The 16,370-nt window shown below is 36.2% G+C and overlaps 4 protein-coding genes and 2 long non-coding RNA genes across 11 annotated transcripts; 4 read left to right on the top strand and 2 right to left on the bottom strand.

Moving 5' to 3' along the window:
- The first annotated feature begins 363 nt into the window (after nucleotides 1-363).
- Nucleotides 364-3,955, top strand: AT1G76380 (DNA-binding bromodomain-containing protein). 3 transcript variants are annotated; one of them, NM_202424.2, is made up of 9 exons: nucleotides 364-850; nucleotides 1,416-1,455; nucleotides 1,568-1,640; nucleotides 1,734-1,779; nucleotides 1,868-1,966; nucleotides 2,234-2,302; nucleotides 2,386-2,743; nucleotides 2,826-2,968; nucleotides 3,057-3,955. In NM_202424.2, the coding sequence occupies exons 1-9, from the start codon at nucleotides 488-490 to the stop codon at nucleotides 3,606-3,608; spliced, it is 1,743 nt and encodes a 580-aa protein (NP_974153.1). In that variant the 5' UTR covers nucleotides 364-487; the 3' UTR covers nucleotides 3,609-3,955. The 3 variants fall into 3 exon arrangements, with proteins under 3 accessions (NP_974153.1, NP_177764.2, NP_974154.1); NM_106287.2 differs by having other exon boundaries at nucleotides 444-850; nucleotides 1,571-1,640; nucleotides 3,057-3,870; NM_202425.1 differs by having other exon boundaries at nucleotides 444-850; nucleotides 1,571-1,640; nucleotides 1,868-1,970; nucleotides 2,238-2,302; nucleotides 3,057-3,870.
- A 491-nt stretch (nucleotides 3,956-4,446) lies between these two features.
- On the top strand, nucleotides 4,447-6,697 carry AT1G76370 (Protein kinase superfamily protein). The gene is made up of 6 exons (NM_106286.4): nucleotides 4,447-4,872; nucleotides 4,962-5,012; nucleotides 5,096-5,250; nucleotides 5,335-5,524; nucleotides 5,608-5,999; nucleotides 6,095-6,697. Exons 1-6 carry the CDS (start codon nucleotides 4,785-4,787, stop codon nucleotides 6,362-6,364), a joined length of 1,146 nt encoding a protein of 381 aa, NP_177763.1. The 5' UTR covers nucleotides 4,447-4,784; the 3' UTR covers nucleotides 6,365-6,697.
- Nucleotides 6,698-8,302: 1,605 nt separating this feature from the next.
- Nucleotides 8,303-11,986, top strand: AT1G76360 (Protein kinase superfamily protein). Its single transcript, NM_106285.6, has 6 exons — nucleotides 8,303-8,613; nucleotides 8,906-9,477; nucleotides 10,676-10,811; nucleotides 10,903-11,039; nucleotides 11,152-11,275; nucleotides 11,370-11,986. Exons 1-6 carry the CDS (start codon nucleotides 8,541-8,543, stop codon nucleotides 11,780-11,782), a joined length of 1,455 nt encoding a protein of 484 aa, NP_177762.3. The 5' UTR covers nucleotides 8,303-8,540; the 3' UTR covers nucleotides 11,783-11,986.
- On the bottom strand, nucleotides 9,139-9,429 carry AT1G09623. The gene has a single exon (NR_139662.1). It is a non-coding gene; the product is annotated as an other RNA (long non-coding RNA).
- AT1G76350 (Plant regulator RWP-RK family protein) lies at nucleotides 11,938-15,571 on the bottom strand (the record flags this gene model as incomplete). Of its 4 annotated transcripts, none has more annotated exons than NM_106284.5 (5): nucleotides 15,263-15,571; nucleotides 14,087-14,908; nucleotides 13,953-14,000; nucleotides 13,000-13,870; nucleotides 11,938-12,919 (listed from the first exon to the last, which is right to left on the bottom strand). In NM_106284.5, exons 2-5 carry the CDS (start codon nucleotides 14,879-14,881, stop codon nucleotides 12,207-12,209), a joined length of 2,427 nt encoding a protein of 808 aa, NP_177761.1. In that variant the 5' UTR covers nucleotides 14,882-14,908; nucleotides 15,263-15,571. The 4 variants fall into 4 exon arrangements, with proteins under 4 accessions (NP_177761.1, NP_001321849.1, NP_001321851.1 ...); NM_001334725.1 differs by lacking the exon at nucleotides 15,263-15,571 and adding an exon at nucleotides 15,097-15,233 and having other exon boundaries at nucleotides 12,207-12,919; NM_001334726.1 differs by lacking the exon at nucleotides 15,263-15,571 and adding an exon at nucleotides 14,990-15,013 and having other exon boundaries at nucleotides 12,207-12,919.
- AT1G09617 lies at nucleotides 14,519-15,218 on the top strand. Its single transcript, NR_139661.1, has one exon. It is a non-coding gene; the product is annotated as an other RNA (long non-coding RNA).
- Nucleotides 15,572-16,370: the final 799 nt, after the last annotated feature.

The following is a 16,370-nucleotide window of genomic DNA, read 5'->3' as shown; positions in this document are numbered from 1 at the left end:
TTTTGCAATTTTATAAACACCACTGGCCAAAAAAAAAGAAAGTAGACTAGTTACTGTAGTTGTATGCAACAAGATGTTATAAAAAAAGGAATGATATAGTGATTAGTGAGTAACAACATCAAAACAAACCATTAAACTACATGGTCTTATTACATCTAATCTATAATCTTCAAAATCATGATCTAATCACCCTAGAGATTTTATGTAGTGGCCCAAAAAATAAACATTTGCAGACAATCCAGACATCTATATGGAATTAAGGCCCAATTGGCCCAACTCAAAAACGTTATCCCAAAATGATCCATAGAATGTAAACCACGTGTATTGCAGTCACGCACGAGTAACCCGTGTCCAATTTTGGTCTGCACGTACGAACTCACTCACACATGTGTAAGCAAAAAATGAATAAACACGAAACGACTGTTTATTAGAAAGAAGAGAAAGGCGGAGAACAATAGAGAGAGAGAGAGACAAGAGAAGAGAGAGAATGGGTGAGGTAGCTGATAATAATACATTGATGAAGAGGAAGAAGAAAGGTAGGCCATCACTTCTTGACCTCCAAAAGCGAGCTCTCAAACAGCAACAATTGCTTCAGAGAAGAAATCCCAATGAAGAAAACGAAGAAGAGCTTAGATCCAGTTCCAGAAACCCTAATTTCAGCAACCGATCAAATCGCCGGAGGAATTCAAATTCTGAAGACGACGACGATGAGAGGAGAGACAAAAAGCATCGGCTTTTACACGGATTGAATTCACACGAGGGTCGTGATTCTTCTAATTCCAAATCTGGCGGCGGCGATTTGGACTCCGATGCACGCAACCGCCGGAAAATTGACGGATCTGACAATACGGTAGTTATAGAGTATAAAAATTCAATCTTTATTTGAAAATTCATTTGGGGAAAAAAAGTTTTAATTTTAGGTTTTTTTTTTTGGATATTTTGGCGCGTTAATTGAGGTTCGTCTGCAAGCTTAAATATGGTTATTGAGTGAGAGTGATGAGTTTTGACTATTTCCCTTTTTTTTGTTGGTGGGAAATGGGAAATTCATAATTTCAGCTTTTTCTGTATATTTATTTTTATTTTTCGGTTCCTCTTTTTTTTTTTTGTCTTGGTCGAGAAAATCTTGGTGTTAATCTTTTCTTCTTTTTTGTCTGAATATTATATAATATTCTTCTGATTCTGGTATTAATTCATAGTTATCAGAAAAATTAAAGCCGGTTTCTGCACTGAAGAGACAATCATATGTCTCTGAGACAAGTTCTGATTTTGTCTTTTACTATCAGTTTAGTTTCTTAAGTTTCCTTAAAAAATTGTACTTGTTCTCACTTTTGTCATAAATACAGACACCTGTTATGATTTGATCTTTTTAACTTGAGGTTGTTGATGATACTCTGTTTTGTGTATTTCTTCTGCAGGGAGAAAAGGCTTCGAAAGCGACAGACATTCTTCTTCAAAGTATATATCTTTTTTCTTGTTTTTTTGTTTTGAAGTTATGAAAAGGCAGAAACTTGGGATTTGTTTTGTGGTAATTAATTAAATAGATTGTGGTATTTTAACTTGTGGACAGGAGGGTCACTTGTGGAGTCTACACCTTTGCCAGACAAAAAGTTGTTGTTCTTCATTCTTGATAGAGTTCAAAAGTATGTCAATTTTTATGGCTTCTGACATATCTTCCTTCTCCATGTACCATGTTCTTCTATTTTTGATTGATTGTTGTTTTACTATACTTGCAGGAAGGATACTTATGGAGTGTACTCTGATCCAGCTGATCCAGAGGAGGTGAAGTTTTCTTTATTTGTTTAAGCTTGTTTGATGTTAAAGTATGTTGTTTTGCCTTTTATCTTATCTGTGAATGTTTTGTTTACAGCTTCCTGATTATTATGAGATTATCAAGAATCCGATGGATTTCACCACATTGCGGAAGAAATTAGAATCCGGGGCATACACCACCTTAGAACAATTTGAGGCAAGTCTTGTAATTGAATCCCTCTATACATTTCTGCGCTTTGCTTTAGCTAAAATGGAGTGTTCACCTTTCATAGTTTTGGTTCTTCATATTGTTAAGTCTTGTTCAAGAGTTTCTCTGGTAGTAACAACATCGTGTTTGCCTACAAGCGTGTAAGGTTTTCTTAGTTTTCCTAGCCACAATGTGTTAATTCTACCATGAGAAGGTGCAGATATACTGTTAAAAGTGAAAGCCTTGTGGGGTCTGAATTGTTTCGTTTTGTTGCAGCAAGACGTATTTTTAATATGTACGAATGCGATGGAGTACAATTCAGCAGATACAGTATACTACCGACAGGTTTGTCTTGGCTTATATAAACTTGCTATTTTACTTCCTTTTGTTATAATCCATTCTCTGATAGTATATCTATGGCATGACAGGCAAGAGCTATGCTTGAGTTGGCGAAAAAGGACTTTGGAAATTTGAGACAAGAAAGTGATGGAGAAGAACCAGTGTCACTGTCACAACAGCCGAAAGTAGTCAAAAGAGGCCGTCCTCCAGGCTCAGGCCTTAAGAAACAGCTTGAGCAATCTTTGATTGATCGCACGACTTCTGATATTTCTGCTGATGCAGCAGCATTCACTTATGCTGGAGATAGCTCTAGATTATCCGGTTCTTACAATCTAAGAAAAAATCCTCCTTCATATGGATTCCGTCATGCAGAAACTTCGGTTAGAATCAACCATAATAGCGAGAACCAAAGTGGCTTGTTGATAGATTGGGAGAAGGAGTTTCCACGTAAAGATCTACTTTTCTAATACTACCTTCTTCAGACCATTATACCAAATACGTTTTTGTTGACATAAACCATTTTGTGTAGCTTCTGTTGTGAAGGCTGTCAATAAATACGGGATGAAAAATGTCGACGAGAACAGGCGAGATACCTACAACCAGAACTCTGCTTCCTTGCAAGATTCTTCGATTTTTACACTGCTTGATGATAATTTAAAACAATTAACTCCAGTACGTGCTTAGCAACTTAAAAGTTAAAATATTTCTCCTTTTGTTCTAAGCAACAAAGAATCTGACCATTGTTTCGTTATTTTACCAGGTTGGACTGAAAGCTGAATATGGGTATGCTAGGAGTCTAGCACGGTATGCAGCAAATATTGGTCCTGTTGCTTGGACATTTGCCAATGTAAGGATTGAAAAACTGTTACCAACTGGAACCGAATTTGGTCCCGGGTGGGTTGGAGAGAACCCTGAGAATCCTCCTCAACAGCAAAACTTAATGTCGGGAAAGCAAAAGTGTTCGAATGACTATGCATCTGATGATCATCATCAGTCAAGTAGAATCATGTCTCCATCAACCTCTGTCTCAAGCTCCATCATAGGAAACATACATTCTTCCCATGAAAGCAAAGAGTCTGTTCAGGTATTGAATCAAGAAACCGAGATAAATGGTCTAGTCCGTGGTTCCAGCGGATTTAACCATAAACCAAACCAGATGCTGGAAACAGCTGGCTCGCAGCAAGGCAACATAAAACAGGAATTTCAGCGGTTGCCACCAGATCTCAATGCTAGGCTTTCCTCACCAAACTCACCAGGCTCTAACCACCAGGCAGGTTCATCGCAGCATCCGGATTTGGCGTTACAACTCTAAGTAATTCCTACTAATATTGAAAGCCTTACCGATATATGAGGGAGAAGAAGAGGCAAAGGCATGTGATTCTTGCTACAAGGTTGAATATATAGGGAAAGTCTTATGTACAGATTGTTGCAATTTTCTGATTTTTTTAGGGTAAAAAGAAAAAGAAAACTGATCGATAAGAGTACTCTCACAAGATGTATGACTGTAAAAAAATTTGTACAATTTCCTAGTCCATCAAACTAGAGTGTAATGAATGTACTCGGGATTGTATATCATGTACGTTTTTGTTTGGTCTTGTGAATCTGTGCATAATATATAATACTAATATTTATAAATATCGAAACTTAACAGGATAAGTAGAAAAAATGATTACAAAGAAAAGTAGAAAAATATTTTGAAAACTCCGTTTGAAAAGATTATGATAGCTCCCTGTGATTAATCAAAAGTCAAAACACAGTTATTAGGATATGTTTGGGGGATTATGAGAAACCGTGTCTCTTAAATAGTCAGTCTTACATTTTGATAATGTTATATACGTTACAGTATATAATAAGTAGACAGCTTAAATTAGTTCCAACGGAAAAAAAAAGAAACAAACGTTGAAGAAACAGAAGGAAGGAAGGAAGAAAGAAAGAAAACGACGCGCAGTTCCAAAATTAGGATCATATTGGCTCCTTTAATTTCTCTTCCGTTGCCATTTCAAATATTTTCACAGTTGCTTCCTTTCACCACTCTTTTTAATATTTCTCTCAACATTTTTCCATTAGCATATAAGAGAGTAAAAAAGCCTGTTTCTTCTTCCTCTTTTAGTATATATATAAACAAACCATTCTTCACCATTCAAAATGCCATTTGTATAATTTTAGTTTTTCTCCACTTTTCAGATTCTTCCTTAAGGAATCATTTTCCCATTTTTCTGGAATTTTAAGAGAGAAAGAGAAAAGCTCTCTTTCCCATTTATAATCCCAAAGACACAAATCCTAGGTTTTTTCTTCTTTCTTTTATTACAAGAAACCTTGGTTTTTTGTTTTTGTTTGTTCTGTTTCGTGTGTAGGGTTCCGGGAGCTGCGTTTGATGATAATGTTGGACATCATCTCAAACCAGCTCCGTCTCTGAATCCATTTTCTTCAACCATTGTTGTTGTCTTTACGTTAAATAATATCATCTTTCACGAGTTTATTAAGGAAAATGAGGTGTTTCTCTTGTCTCAACACGCAAACTAATGACATGAGAATCAACATTGATACCCTCTCCGACCTAACCGATTATGCCTCAGGTTTTAAGAAAATCTCTCTGTTTTTATCTGAAACATCTCCAAAAATTTTGTTTTCTTCATCATTTGTGATTATTTTTTTGTGTTTGCAGTTGCCACAAAAATCGATCCAAGAGGAACAGGCTCAAAATCTGGCATTTTAGGTTAGGACATTATGGATTATTATTTAAAATCCTTCTTTTTTATGAAGACTATGATGTAAACAATGTCTTCTGGTTTTGGTTAGTTAATGGGAAAGTGAATAGCCCTAAACCGGGTGGTGGCGCACGGAGTTTCACGTTCAAGGAGTTAGCAGCCGCCACGAAGAATTTCCGGGAGGGGAATATTATAGGAAAAGGAGGCTTTGGGAGTGTCTACAAGGGACGTTTAGATTCAGGACAAGTAAGAAATGCTCTGTTTTCACTCAAAAGTCAAAACGTTTTCAGAATGTTGTAAAAAGATTTGATGGGAATTGAATTTGAGCAGGTGGTGGCGATCAAGCAATTAAATCCAGATGGACATCAAGGAAATCAAGAATTCATAGTTGAAGTCTGTATGCTTAGCGTCTTCCATCATCCAAATCTAGTAACTTTAATCGGTTACTGTACTTCTGGTGCTCAGAGACTTCTTGTTTATGAATACATGCCAATGGGTAGCTTAGAAGATCATCTTTTTGGTAAGTGTGTGTTTCCTAATCACCCCAAAATCAAAGAGTTTGTATTAATAAACCGCTCTCATTCTTGTTGTTGTTTGAAACAGATCTTGAGCCTGATCAGACTCCACTAAGCTGGTATACTCGGATGAAAATCGCGGTTGGTGCAGCTCGTGGGATAGAGTATCTCCACTGTAAAATAAGCCCGTCTGTGATTTACCGTGATTTGAAATCCGCAAACATTTTGTTAGATAAAGAATTTAGCGTCAAGCTCTCTGATTTTGGACTCGCTAAGGTTGGTCCTGTGGGGAACCGGACACATGTGTCGACTCGAGTCATGGGTACTTACGGATACTGTGCTCCAGAATACGCAATGAGCGGAAGATTGACTATAAAATCGGATATCTATAGCTTTGGTGTAGTGTTGCTTGAGCTTATTTCTGGCAGGAAGGCCATTGATTTGAGTAAACCAAACGGAGAGCAGTACCTTGTTGCTTGGGTAAGTAAGATTAACAATTGTAACCAGATTAAACCGGAACTTAATCTCTCGTTTAATTTAACCGTGTTTTTTTTTTCATTTTCGCGTTAATGCAGGCTAGACCGTATCTCAAAGATCCTAAGAAATTTGGACTTCTAGTTGACCCGTTGCTACGGGGAAAGTTCTCGAAGAGGTGTCTTAACTACGCGATTTCTATAACCGAGATGTGCCTAAACGACGAAGCGAATCACCGGCCAAAAATAGGAGATGTGGTGGTGGCATTTGAGTACATAGCCTCTCAGAGCAAATCTTATGAAGATCGAAGAACGGCTCGCAAGTCTACGGACTCTAACCGGTTAAGACGGGAAACAAAACAGAGTTATTAATTAAATTGTATGAGTCCTAAGTGAAACCTCTGCTAGAATCAGAAGGTTCCTGATAAGGCCGCATAATTAATGTTTGTACTTTTTTTCCGGGTGTTTTTGTTTAGTCAGATTTAAGAATGGGATTTGGTCGGATAAAGAGGTTTTTTTTTTTGGCTTGAGGTAAATGGTGCTTTGTAAAAAAACTTAAAAATAAAAATGAACTCTTACGTTTAAATATATATTATAGGTATATACTATATACGATGTTATTGGTGGGTCATTAATACAAATACATATGCGTACACTGTACACAAGTGATAGTTTTGATAAATAATATTTCAAGTGAGCTAGTTAGATTTTAATACAAATAATTTCAAAATATATCTTCAAATTTTAAACGTCGATTTCAGAGTAGATCAAGATTGTGACATCGTCAAGGGCTAATCTTTTGATTCTTTCTTGCAAAGAAGAGGACATGAAATCATAAATGCAAGTAGGTGACTAACTGATTTACGCGGACGTCGAATTATCGATTATACTATATATTTATGTCAACTTGCATTATACCACTTAATCCGATTTACACATACTATTTCCCATGTCTACATTACATAGATATATAATATTCGCATATTGCAGGTTTATGATTGAAGAAGAATAAAATAACATCTCCCCACGTTTTACATCGGTCTACGTTATACATCGGTCTAGTATTACTACTATAATATGCAATGTTTCAAACTTTACGTGGACCGTTAGTAAATGTGTTTGTGAAAGAAAGAAAGTCACACACATGTGTAATCGACTGTTTTTTTGTCTTTTGCTACAAATGTTAATATTCATTGGAATGAAAGTTGAGGTGCTACAAAACAGTTAGACCTATGTATATTTGTTTTTTGGCAAAAAAAACAAACAATAAAACAATGGAGTTGGGACAAATAAAGTTGTTTTCATCGGAGAGCCAAAAAGCCATTAAAGTTGTAATCGACTGTTAAACGAAATGTTTTGTTTTAACCAAATATCAACATATCTTATCTTGCTCAGTGAATTCACATATATAGTTGTTAGCAAAACAAAAGATCATAAGATACCACATACTTTTGAATTTTCTTAGATTTATCATATATTTTTAAAATTTTCTAATAAAGTTTCCATATGCTGTCACGTTTATATACTCGGACCCGCCATTGCTAAACACTGTTCTTCTTGTTTGACCTCTTCCCACTGATATTTTTTTAGTTTCTTCTAATAAATGATACCGTATATCATGATAATAAAGATTTTCATATATTTCCGATACTATTTACTGTTTTGTTTTTCCACACAAGATAAGAAAGAAATTTGTTCACTATTATCTTGCATCACTCGATATCTACATTTTTGTGAGTTCTCTTGTTACGTCATTGAGGTGACGTATATGATCGTTATAATAGTCTATATTGATCATGAACGAATGTGAATGGTAATTTGGTATACGAGGAAAAAGAAGTATGGTACGACCGTACGAGCACAAGTTGTAACTTTTTTTTTGTTTAAAAAGAAACAATACAGTAGTTACCTACGAACATAACTTTAATGTTATGATACTTTTTATTTGTAAAAACAGTTAAAGGAACTTAAAAACTATGGTTCATCGTATATATTTTCGATCTGCCACCCAATGAGTGAGCACGGCCTTTGACTCTGGACTAAAATTATATTGAATATTCATATACTTGATATCCAAGTAAATATGAAATTATATACATGTCAAGAAAATTGTTTATCGTTTTTGGATTATTTATGTTATCATCTAGTAGTTTTATTGAAATAGTAAAACTCGAGATACACAAATGAGAAAATGTAAATAAGTAGTCTGAATCAAGGACTAATTGACGTTGAAATTTTTGGAAATAAATGTATATTTCAACATCAACCAATCAATAATCACGACGATATCAAATACACATATCCTTTTATAAAATTAATAATGAATATTTCCCCAAATAAAGAGTTTTGCTTGGTCTTTCCTCTCTTCTTCTCAGCTTCTTCCTCCTCAATCTTTCAATTAAAATCCCCAGAAAAGAAAGAAAAAAGGGACAGTTGGAGAAAAAGATTCTCTCAATCTTATGATCGTTAAGGGTGAAACAAAGATTACTAAAAACAGAGGAAAAACAGAGTAAAGATTACTCAAGAGTCAAGAGCTGGTTTGATCTTAATGGGAAACATCTGTCCTGGCTCTGGATCTTCCACTGTTAACCACGAACCTGTCTCCACCAAACCCCTCCCAGGTTCATACACACATCTCTCTGCTTTTTTCTTTTTTTTTGGGGCCGAATCCAAATACTTTAGATCTATTTACCTTTTTTTTTTCTTTGGTATTTTTGACGATTCTTGAGTTTCTTTAAGTTCTTGCATTAACCCCCCAAAAAAAAAAAACGCTTTCCTGGATTTTTTTGTTTGTTTCATTGTGCCTTTTCAATTATGAAAATGTCAATGCTTGCTCTGTTTTAACTTTTCTGTTAAAGTCTCAATGTTTTTATTTTCATTAAATCAAACTTTCGTGTGTATCAATCTATACAGTGAGACGTGTGCAGACCCCAGAGAATAAAAAGTTTCCTCCGCCGCTGGTGGCGATGCCGGCGTTACATCCCACGTTTCCACTGCCGGAAACAGGACATAAACTGAGACCCGCCGCTACCCCGCCTCGTGAAAAACCGCAACATAGGACGACGAGATCCGTCGAGAACCCACCTCGTGAAAAACCGCAGGAGAAGACAAGATCCGTCGAGAACCCGCCTCGTGAAAAACCGCAGGAGAAAACAAGATCCGTTGAAACCCCACCTCAGGAGAAGACGAGACCCGTCGATAATCCGCCGTCAAAGCCGGTAGAAAAATTGGGTTTAGGAAGGAAAGCAGTGCCACCGAGTGGGAAGATAGTGACACCTAATCTAAAGATGTTTACATTAGTGGAGCTTAAGACGGCTACAAAGAACTTTCGACCAGAATCTGTGATCGGAGAAGGTGGATTCGGACAGGTTTTTAAAGGATGGGTGGATGAGAAAACATTAGCTCCGTCGAGAGCTGGCGTCGGAATACCAGTCGCCGTCAAGAAATCAAACCCTGATAGTGAGCAAGGCTTACATGAATGGCAGGCAAGTAACTCCTAACTTTCCTTTTTTTAATTTCGTTAAAATCATTAAAAGATACTAATTGGAGGGAAAATATCATTGAAAGATCTAATTGTAGCAAAAATTTATTTTGGTTTGTCTCTGTTTCTTCAACATAAGGAATAATGGCATGAGTATTTGGTTTAAATAGTTATATAACCTACGTATATGTGCAAATTAGGAAAATTTTCAGCTTATTGAATTTAATGACAGAAAAACGAATATACTAGACTGGTCATTTTAATAACAGTTTTTACTTTAAAACACAACACGCCAAAAAACAGTAAGCACAAATTTGGGTAAAAACAGAATTATGCATACTCTTTAAATATTTTCTTGTCACAATTTTTGTCGTTTTTTTGCTCCATAAAGTGAGTATATGAACTGGTCTTCAATGAATTTTAGTAACCCTTACTAAAAGTTTGACAATATATCCTTCTTCACTCTAGATTTTGTAGTGTTTATGATTAGTTTTCAAAATAATGGTATATTTGAAAGTTTTTTTTTTAAAGGTGATAATTTAGAGCATTTCTTTACTTAAAATGGAATAACGTTGTATCACCGCCGGTCTCGCTAGAATTCGAACGTATTTATAGTTGGAAATTATTCTTGTTATTTACCATTTATTTTCTTAGTACCTACTAATAAAAGAAGAAGAGGTCAACTTGACATTATTAAGCCGAGAGAAGAAGACGAAGTCAAGGGAATTATCACGTAACAAACATAATTAGTCAATCGGAAAGAAACAATACACAACAAAATAGTCAACGATAAGTATTTAATGACAGAAACAAATTTAATGGTATAGTTGGATATTTTCTTGTATTTCAGCTAGAAATTCCGTTCTAGCTAATAATATCTAATATAAAAAAATTGTGAACGAACATTCACAGCCATATGTTTTCTTATAAAATAAAATAATTATTAACAACCATAAATTGTGTCGGCAGATCATAGAATTTATTATATGAAATCAGTATCTCTACAAAAACAAGTAATCTTGAGTTTTTGACCAGGTTTTTGACAAGGAACGACGAGAAATAGATATCAGCTTGTGAATGATCTACGAAACATCTAACTATATAAAATAAACTGTGAAATATATTTAAAGAAAAGCATCAGTGCTTAACTATATATGGAATATAACTGTTAATGTGTGTTGATATATATTATAAAATTGCAGTGTGAAGTGAGATTCTTAGGGAAGTTTCATCATCCAAATTTGGTGAAGCTCTTGGGTTATTGCTGGGAAGAGAACCAGTTCCTTTTGGTCTATGAGTATTTGCCTAAAGGAAGCCTTGAAAATCACCTCTTCTCAAGTATGATTCTACTCGATCAATCCATTACAAAATTACTTAATCTCTTATACATCTATATCTAAAGATATATGTGCATGTAATGTTAATGCAGAAGGAGCAGAGGCATTACCTTGGGATACACGTTTGAAGATAGCCATTGAAGCAGCTCAAGGACTTACCTTTTTGCATAACTCCGAGAAGAGTGTTATCTATAGAGACTTCAAAGCTTCCAATATTCTTCTCGATTCCGTACGGTGTCGTTTTTCATCTCTAGCTCCTTCCCACGTTTAAAGCAAAAAAAATGCTGTTTCTAGAAGATATGTCCTGCTTTTTAGTAACATGTTCTTTGCCATTTTTATAGAACTTCCACGCCAAGCTTTCAGACTTCGGACTAGCTAAAAATGGGCCCATTAATGGATTCTCACACGTGACCACACGTGTCATGGGCACACAAGGCTATGCAGCTCCCGAGTACATGGCTACAGGTAAATAAAACGTGCTAATTATATTAAGAAACATGTTTTAATTGTTATCGGTATTTTCCTTTGTCTATTGGATTAACTTAAAGTGATGTTATAGGTCATCTATATGTGAGGAGTGATGTTTACGGGTTTGGAGTGGTACTCTTAGAGCTCTTAACCGGTTTAAGAGCATTAGACCCAAACCGACCATCTGCGCAACAAAATCTTGTGGAATGGGCTAAACCGGGGTTGAACCAGAAGAAGAAGGTTCAGAAAATGATGGATCCACGGCTCGAGCAGAAGTATCCACTTTTGGCGGTGACCAAAACCGCGGAGCTCATTCTTCGGTGTCTGGAGGCTGACCCGAAAAACCGACCGCCAATGGATGATGTGCTTAGAGAATTAGAAGTCGTAAGGACTATCAGAGACCAACCCCAAGAAGAGAGGCGTAAAAGGAGCAGTGGTCCAGATACTAACCGGGTTCGTGGAAATGATTCACCATATGGCCGTAGAACCGGTCGAACCGGATAGTCAAAGAGTTCTTTTGGATCAGTCATACGTATATTACACAGTATATACAGACGAACAACCTTTAAAGAAAAAAAAATGTAATACTTTTTCTCTGGTAGTGAATATATGTTATTAATTTCTAGACCTAGTGAAATATTTGTTGTACACTTCAAAATAAAGCCATAATTTATTGGAAGACATGTAAATAAAAATTGTGTATCTACATTAGCAAACCAACTACACATTACAAAAGTAGTAAACAAAGAAAACTTGAATCATTTTTTCTAGAAGAAAGGCTCTTTACACGTTTTCTCTTTCTTTGATACGTTTTAAAACAAAAGCCAAATAAAGCACCACCTAATAATCTTGAAAATAGTGAAGAAAAACTATGAACAATGCTTACACAACACAAACTATATGTAGTCTTTGTCTCTTAATCTTCATGTCATGAAAGACATCCACTGACAGAAGAACGTTCTGGAAGATAAGAAGAAGAGAGCTGAAGCAAAAGCTTAATCGTTTGTCCTGGAAAAGATCTGCAAACATCTACACACTCTTCTACATCATCGTCACATCTCAACAAAACCCATTCATTGTCTTCATCTAAGTATTTCAGATCGTATCTGCTCACATCTTCTATACTAAATCGTTTTGCTATTTCCCACAGTAAATCTTTTAACCTATGCGAGTTTCTCATCTTAAACCGGATCTTCTCCTCCTCATAGCTTACCTTTACCCTCAGAAAATCATCCTCTTGTGATGATGGTGATAAGTGTGTGGTTTGCGTTTCTTTAAAAGATCTTGAGACTAGTCTAGTCTTATCCGTGGGATCTTCCTTGATTACTTGTGTTTCACTGGAACAGCTTGAGCTGTGACTACACGAGGAACCAGGGGACTTTGCAGGTGGTGAATGTGAATAGGACAAGAATGTAGTAATCTTGGATTGCTGTTGTAGGGATGATGCTTCTGGTGAAGCAGCTAGATTTGGGAAACTCGCGTAGAAGGAGCCTATAGGAAGATGATGACCCGAAACACCTTCAACCGAGTCGATGACCCTTTGGATTTTCTGAAGCGAATGACCAACTTTCTTGATTTTTCTTGAAGGCCATCTCTGTATCCCATGCTGTCTGCATATCCTCTTCAATGTCGTTGGACAAACTGAAACAAATTCCAAGATCAATAACAGAATCTCTGATGAATTCAAATTCCAAGAATGAGAATGTCAATGTTTTACTTACCACCAATACTCTTGGCAGCATCTTTGAGACTCCCTGCGAAATATTGGCGAAGAACATCCAAAGTTATGTTTTTTTCGGCCTTCGTTCGCTTTTTCTCAGTCACTCTATTGAAACCACTAGCACTAGAGAAAGTGTTGTTCTCATTCACACTCACACCTTTGCCATATTCAGAACCTAACTCGCCCATCTCCGTTGTTCCTCCATCGAATACTAATCCTACATTTTGAGGAGTGCTAATACTCTGATGTACTTCTGTTGTATTCTCTATCTTTGGCAATGTCACTCCTTTCTCTATGACCTCGCTCACCATTGAATCTCCCTCTTCTTCTAGTTCCTTCTGCGTGACTGTCCTTAAGCTTCTAGGTACATGCGCCATTATAGTCGAAAGAGCATTCAACATTTTCCTCTGTTCCTCTATATCCCGACAATTTTTAGGCAAAAAGAACTCCAAGACGAAATCAACTGAGCCAGTGTGGATACAGCGTAAGCGTATCGCGACTGTACCATGTAAGCCAAACATAGTCGCGTGGTGAGAGAGAGGGTACTCAGATTTCTTGTAGCTAGAAACATCAGATGAAAAGCAAGGGCCATTGGTCAAAAAGGCTTCTCCAACAACTCCTTGACCTTTCAAGAGATGGTGCTCAGAGCAAGCTTCGTGGAATTCACGGACTGTAGGATCACCAACATAGCAAGCATCATCGATTGTGGATACACAATGGATATAGTTCTCATCATTGTGACGGCAACCAGTTTTGCTTTGTTTGAGACATGAGACCCATGTTTGAGCTAATGGTAGTTTATGCGTCTCGCAAGCACATCTCAAGAGGTTTCTGATTTCAGGTAATGCAGCTTGGTAAGAGAAATCTGGTCCCTGATTTCAGAAGCATTTGGCTTAATGTTAAGTAAGCTAAACGAAGATAAACAAAAAGCGAAATTTTTTAAAACTTCATTACCTTTAGAGAAGGCGGTATTGGAATCTCTGTGCTTCTAAGATCAACTGCCTGTGAAGATGATTAAACAATGCCTAAAAGGTTCCAAGAAAGCTTATTTCAAAGACAAAGGCGACAAAAGCAAAAGAAACAAAAACCTGAAGTGCTCTGCAGATGCTTTCAAGGTCAGGACTTAGTTTAACCATTTGTGTAGTCATCACAACCTCAATAACACCTAAGCAAATCTGACTACCTTGTTCAAACACAGGAATAGCTAACGTGCCTCGAACATCACAGTCTTGAGCATGTTGAACTCTCGGATACTCCTCATTCTTGAAAAACCTCACATCAGGAGTCCATTCAGGAACCTTCCCCAAGAAAACTCTTCCAGGCAAACCAACCAAGTCCCTGGAACTAGAATCTGAATCCTCCTGTTCAGTAGAGAACTGATAATTCTCAGAGATCTCTCTGTAATGAGCAAGCCTTTGACACATTGGATCATGACTAAAAGGTTGTTCCTTTGTGGTCAAAACTCGCTTACCACCTCTATCCACAGGCACCCACAACTGTATAAGAGAGCCTCTCTCACTAGTGAAATCTTTAATGTGTGTCACTGCTTGAACCAATCTTTCCATAACAGAAAAGCCATGATGACCACTTGGTCCAATCCACCAACGTCTGTTAAAGGTAGAGAGATCTCTCCCTTGGTTTTGATCCTCAAGACTTGATCTTTCTGGACAATCTTGACCATACATCTGAGATAAGCTATTAGATGTGTCTTGCGTTGGAGACCACATGAAGGAAGAAGGATCAAAAGGGGCTACAGAAGTTGAAGGACTAAAATTAAGGAACTCGGATGCATCTGTTGTCTCTAACCAGCAACCTTCTAGAAGTAATCCGTCCATGAATGAAGAATCCATAGCTGGATCCATAGGAAGAGAATTGTTTTCCATAGCTCACTCAAATCAATGAAGCCACATCTGAAAAAACAAAGTATCCATTTTTCACCAAACCCCAAACAAATTAAGATGAAACAGAACAGAACAGAAAAAGAACCACACATTTCAGGAAGAGAATCAAATCAAAGCAAAAATCTTGTAATAGAAAAGAAACTGAGAATCAAGATTAGTGAAAAGCCCTAACTTTTCTTTTTAAGGTTGATTCTTACAAGTTGGTTAAATATACCCTAATCTCTTGTGGGTTAAGAGATACTGATTTAACACCAATCAAAGAAGGAATATTTTTTAACACTAATCTGATTCCTGATTAACAAAAAAGATGAGACTTTTGAAGTTCAGAAATGGGAAAAAAAAAAAATAGAAACGAAAACTCACAAAAAAAGACGTCAGATTCTCGGAAGATTCTTGAAGTAGGTTTTAAATGGTTTTATCCTTTTTAATTGAAGATTCCCAAAAGACCACTTGTCTTGTGAGAGACAGGAGAAACAGTTGAAAGAAGAACCCCAAATCTGAGGGAAAATAAAGCTGTAAAGATATGTCTCTTTGATGGGTATGTTCCTGGTGAACAAGTAAGGTAATGTGTACCTCTCTTCCTCATAAATTACCATACACCAAGAGGAAGAAAAAAAAATCATATTTTGAGGCATCGTTATCTCATATATGCATCGGGAAAAAAAGAACCCTTCAATTATTACTTTTTTTTATTTGTAAAACTAATAAATTGTTTGGTTTCTTTAGAGTATTTCTTCACAACAGAACAAAGACTGTCTCTGTTCCAGGCTGCGTGGGTGTTGGAGGACGGAGATTCCCATATTCTAGAGTAAGAGAAAAAGAGATTTTATTATTTTTTCCATTTCTTTTTTTTTTGAGAATTTTGGGCAGCGAATTTCTCAACATGTAGTCTTTAAAAAAAAGATATTTCTATGTAAGAAGTCAGAAAATATCAGCAATTAGCACTAATCATTATTAAAAAATGCCTTTGATTTGGAATCAATATAATTTATTAGGCAGAGTTTTGGAGCCAATAATAAAGGGACCAAGTAGAGTTGACAAATTAATAAGGGTTATAAAAAAAATGAATATAAAAGTTGAATTTTCGCCGCTGACTTTGTTAATTACTTGCTTTTAATTTGATACGTTACATTGTAAACCCAACGATATTGGAAAGAGAGGGTGTATTTTCTCCCATTGTTTACATAAAATGATCTGATTAGTCCTCCATGTGTACACCCTCGAAAGGAGAACTATTTGATAGTTGTTAAATACAAAGAAAGATTCTAAACGCATAGTTAAAGAGAAGATGTCAAGTAATAATTACTTAACTTAAAAGTTGCTAAAGAAAAAAGTTTTAAGAGAAAATTAATAATTGATGGAGCAAGTTGGGGAGTAGGTTTTGCTTTTCCCCCATTGGTAAAATAAAAATCAATAGGAGTTCAATTTTTTTGTTTGTCCCTATTGGTTTTTTTTTTTTTTGGTCAGCGTT

This window comes from Arabidopsis thaliana (assembly GCF_000001735.4).
Source record: "Arabidopsis thaliana chromosome 1 sequence".
Classification (NCBI taxonomy): Eukaryota; Viridiplantae; Streptophyta; class Magnoliopsida; order Brassicales; family Brassicaceae; genus Arabidopsis; species Arabidopsis thaliana.
Note: the sequence above shows the minus strand (reverse complement) of the source record. Positions and strands in the feature narration are given on the sequence as shown.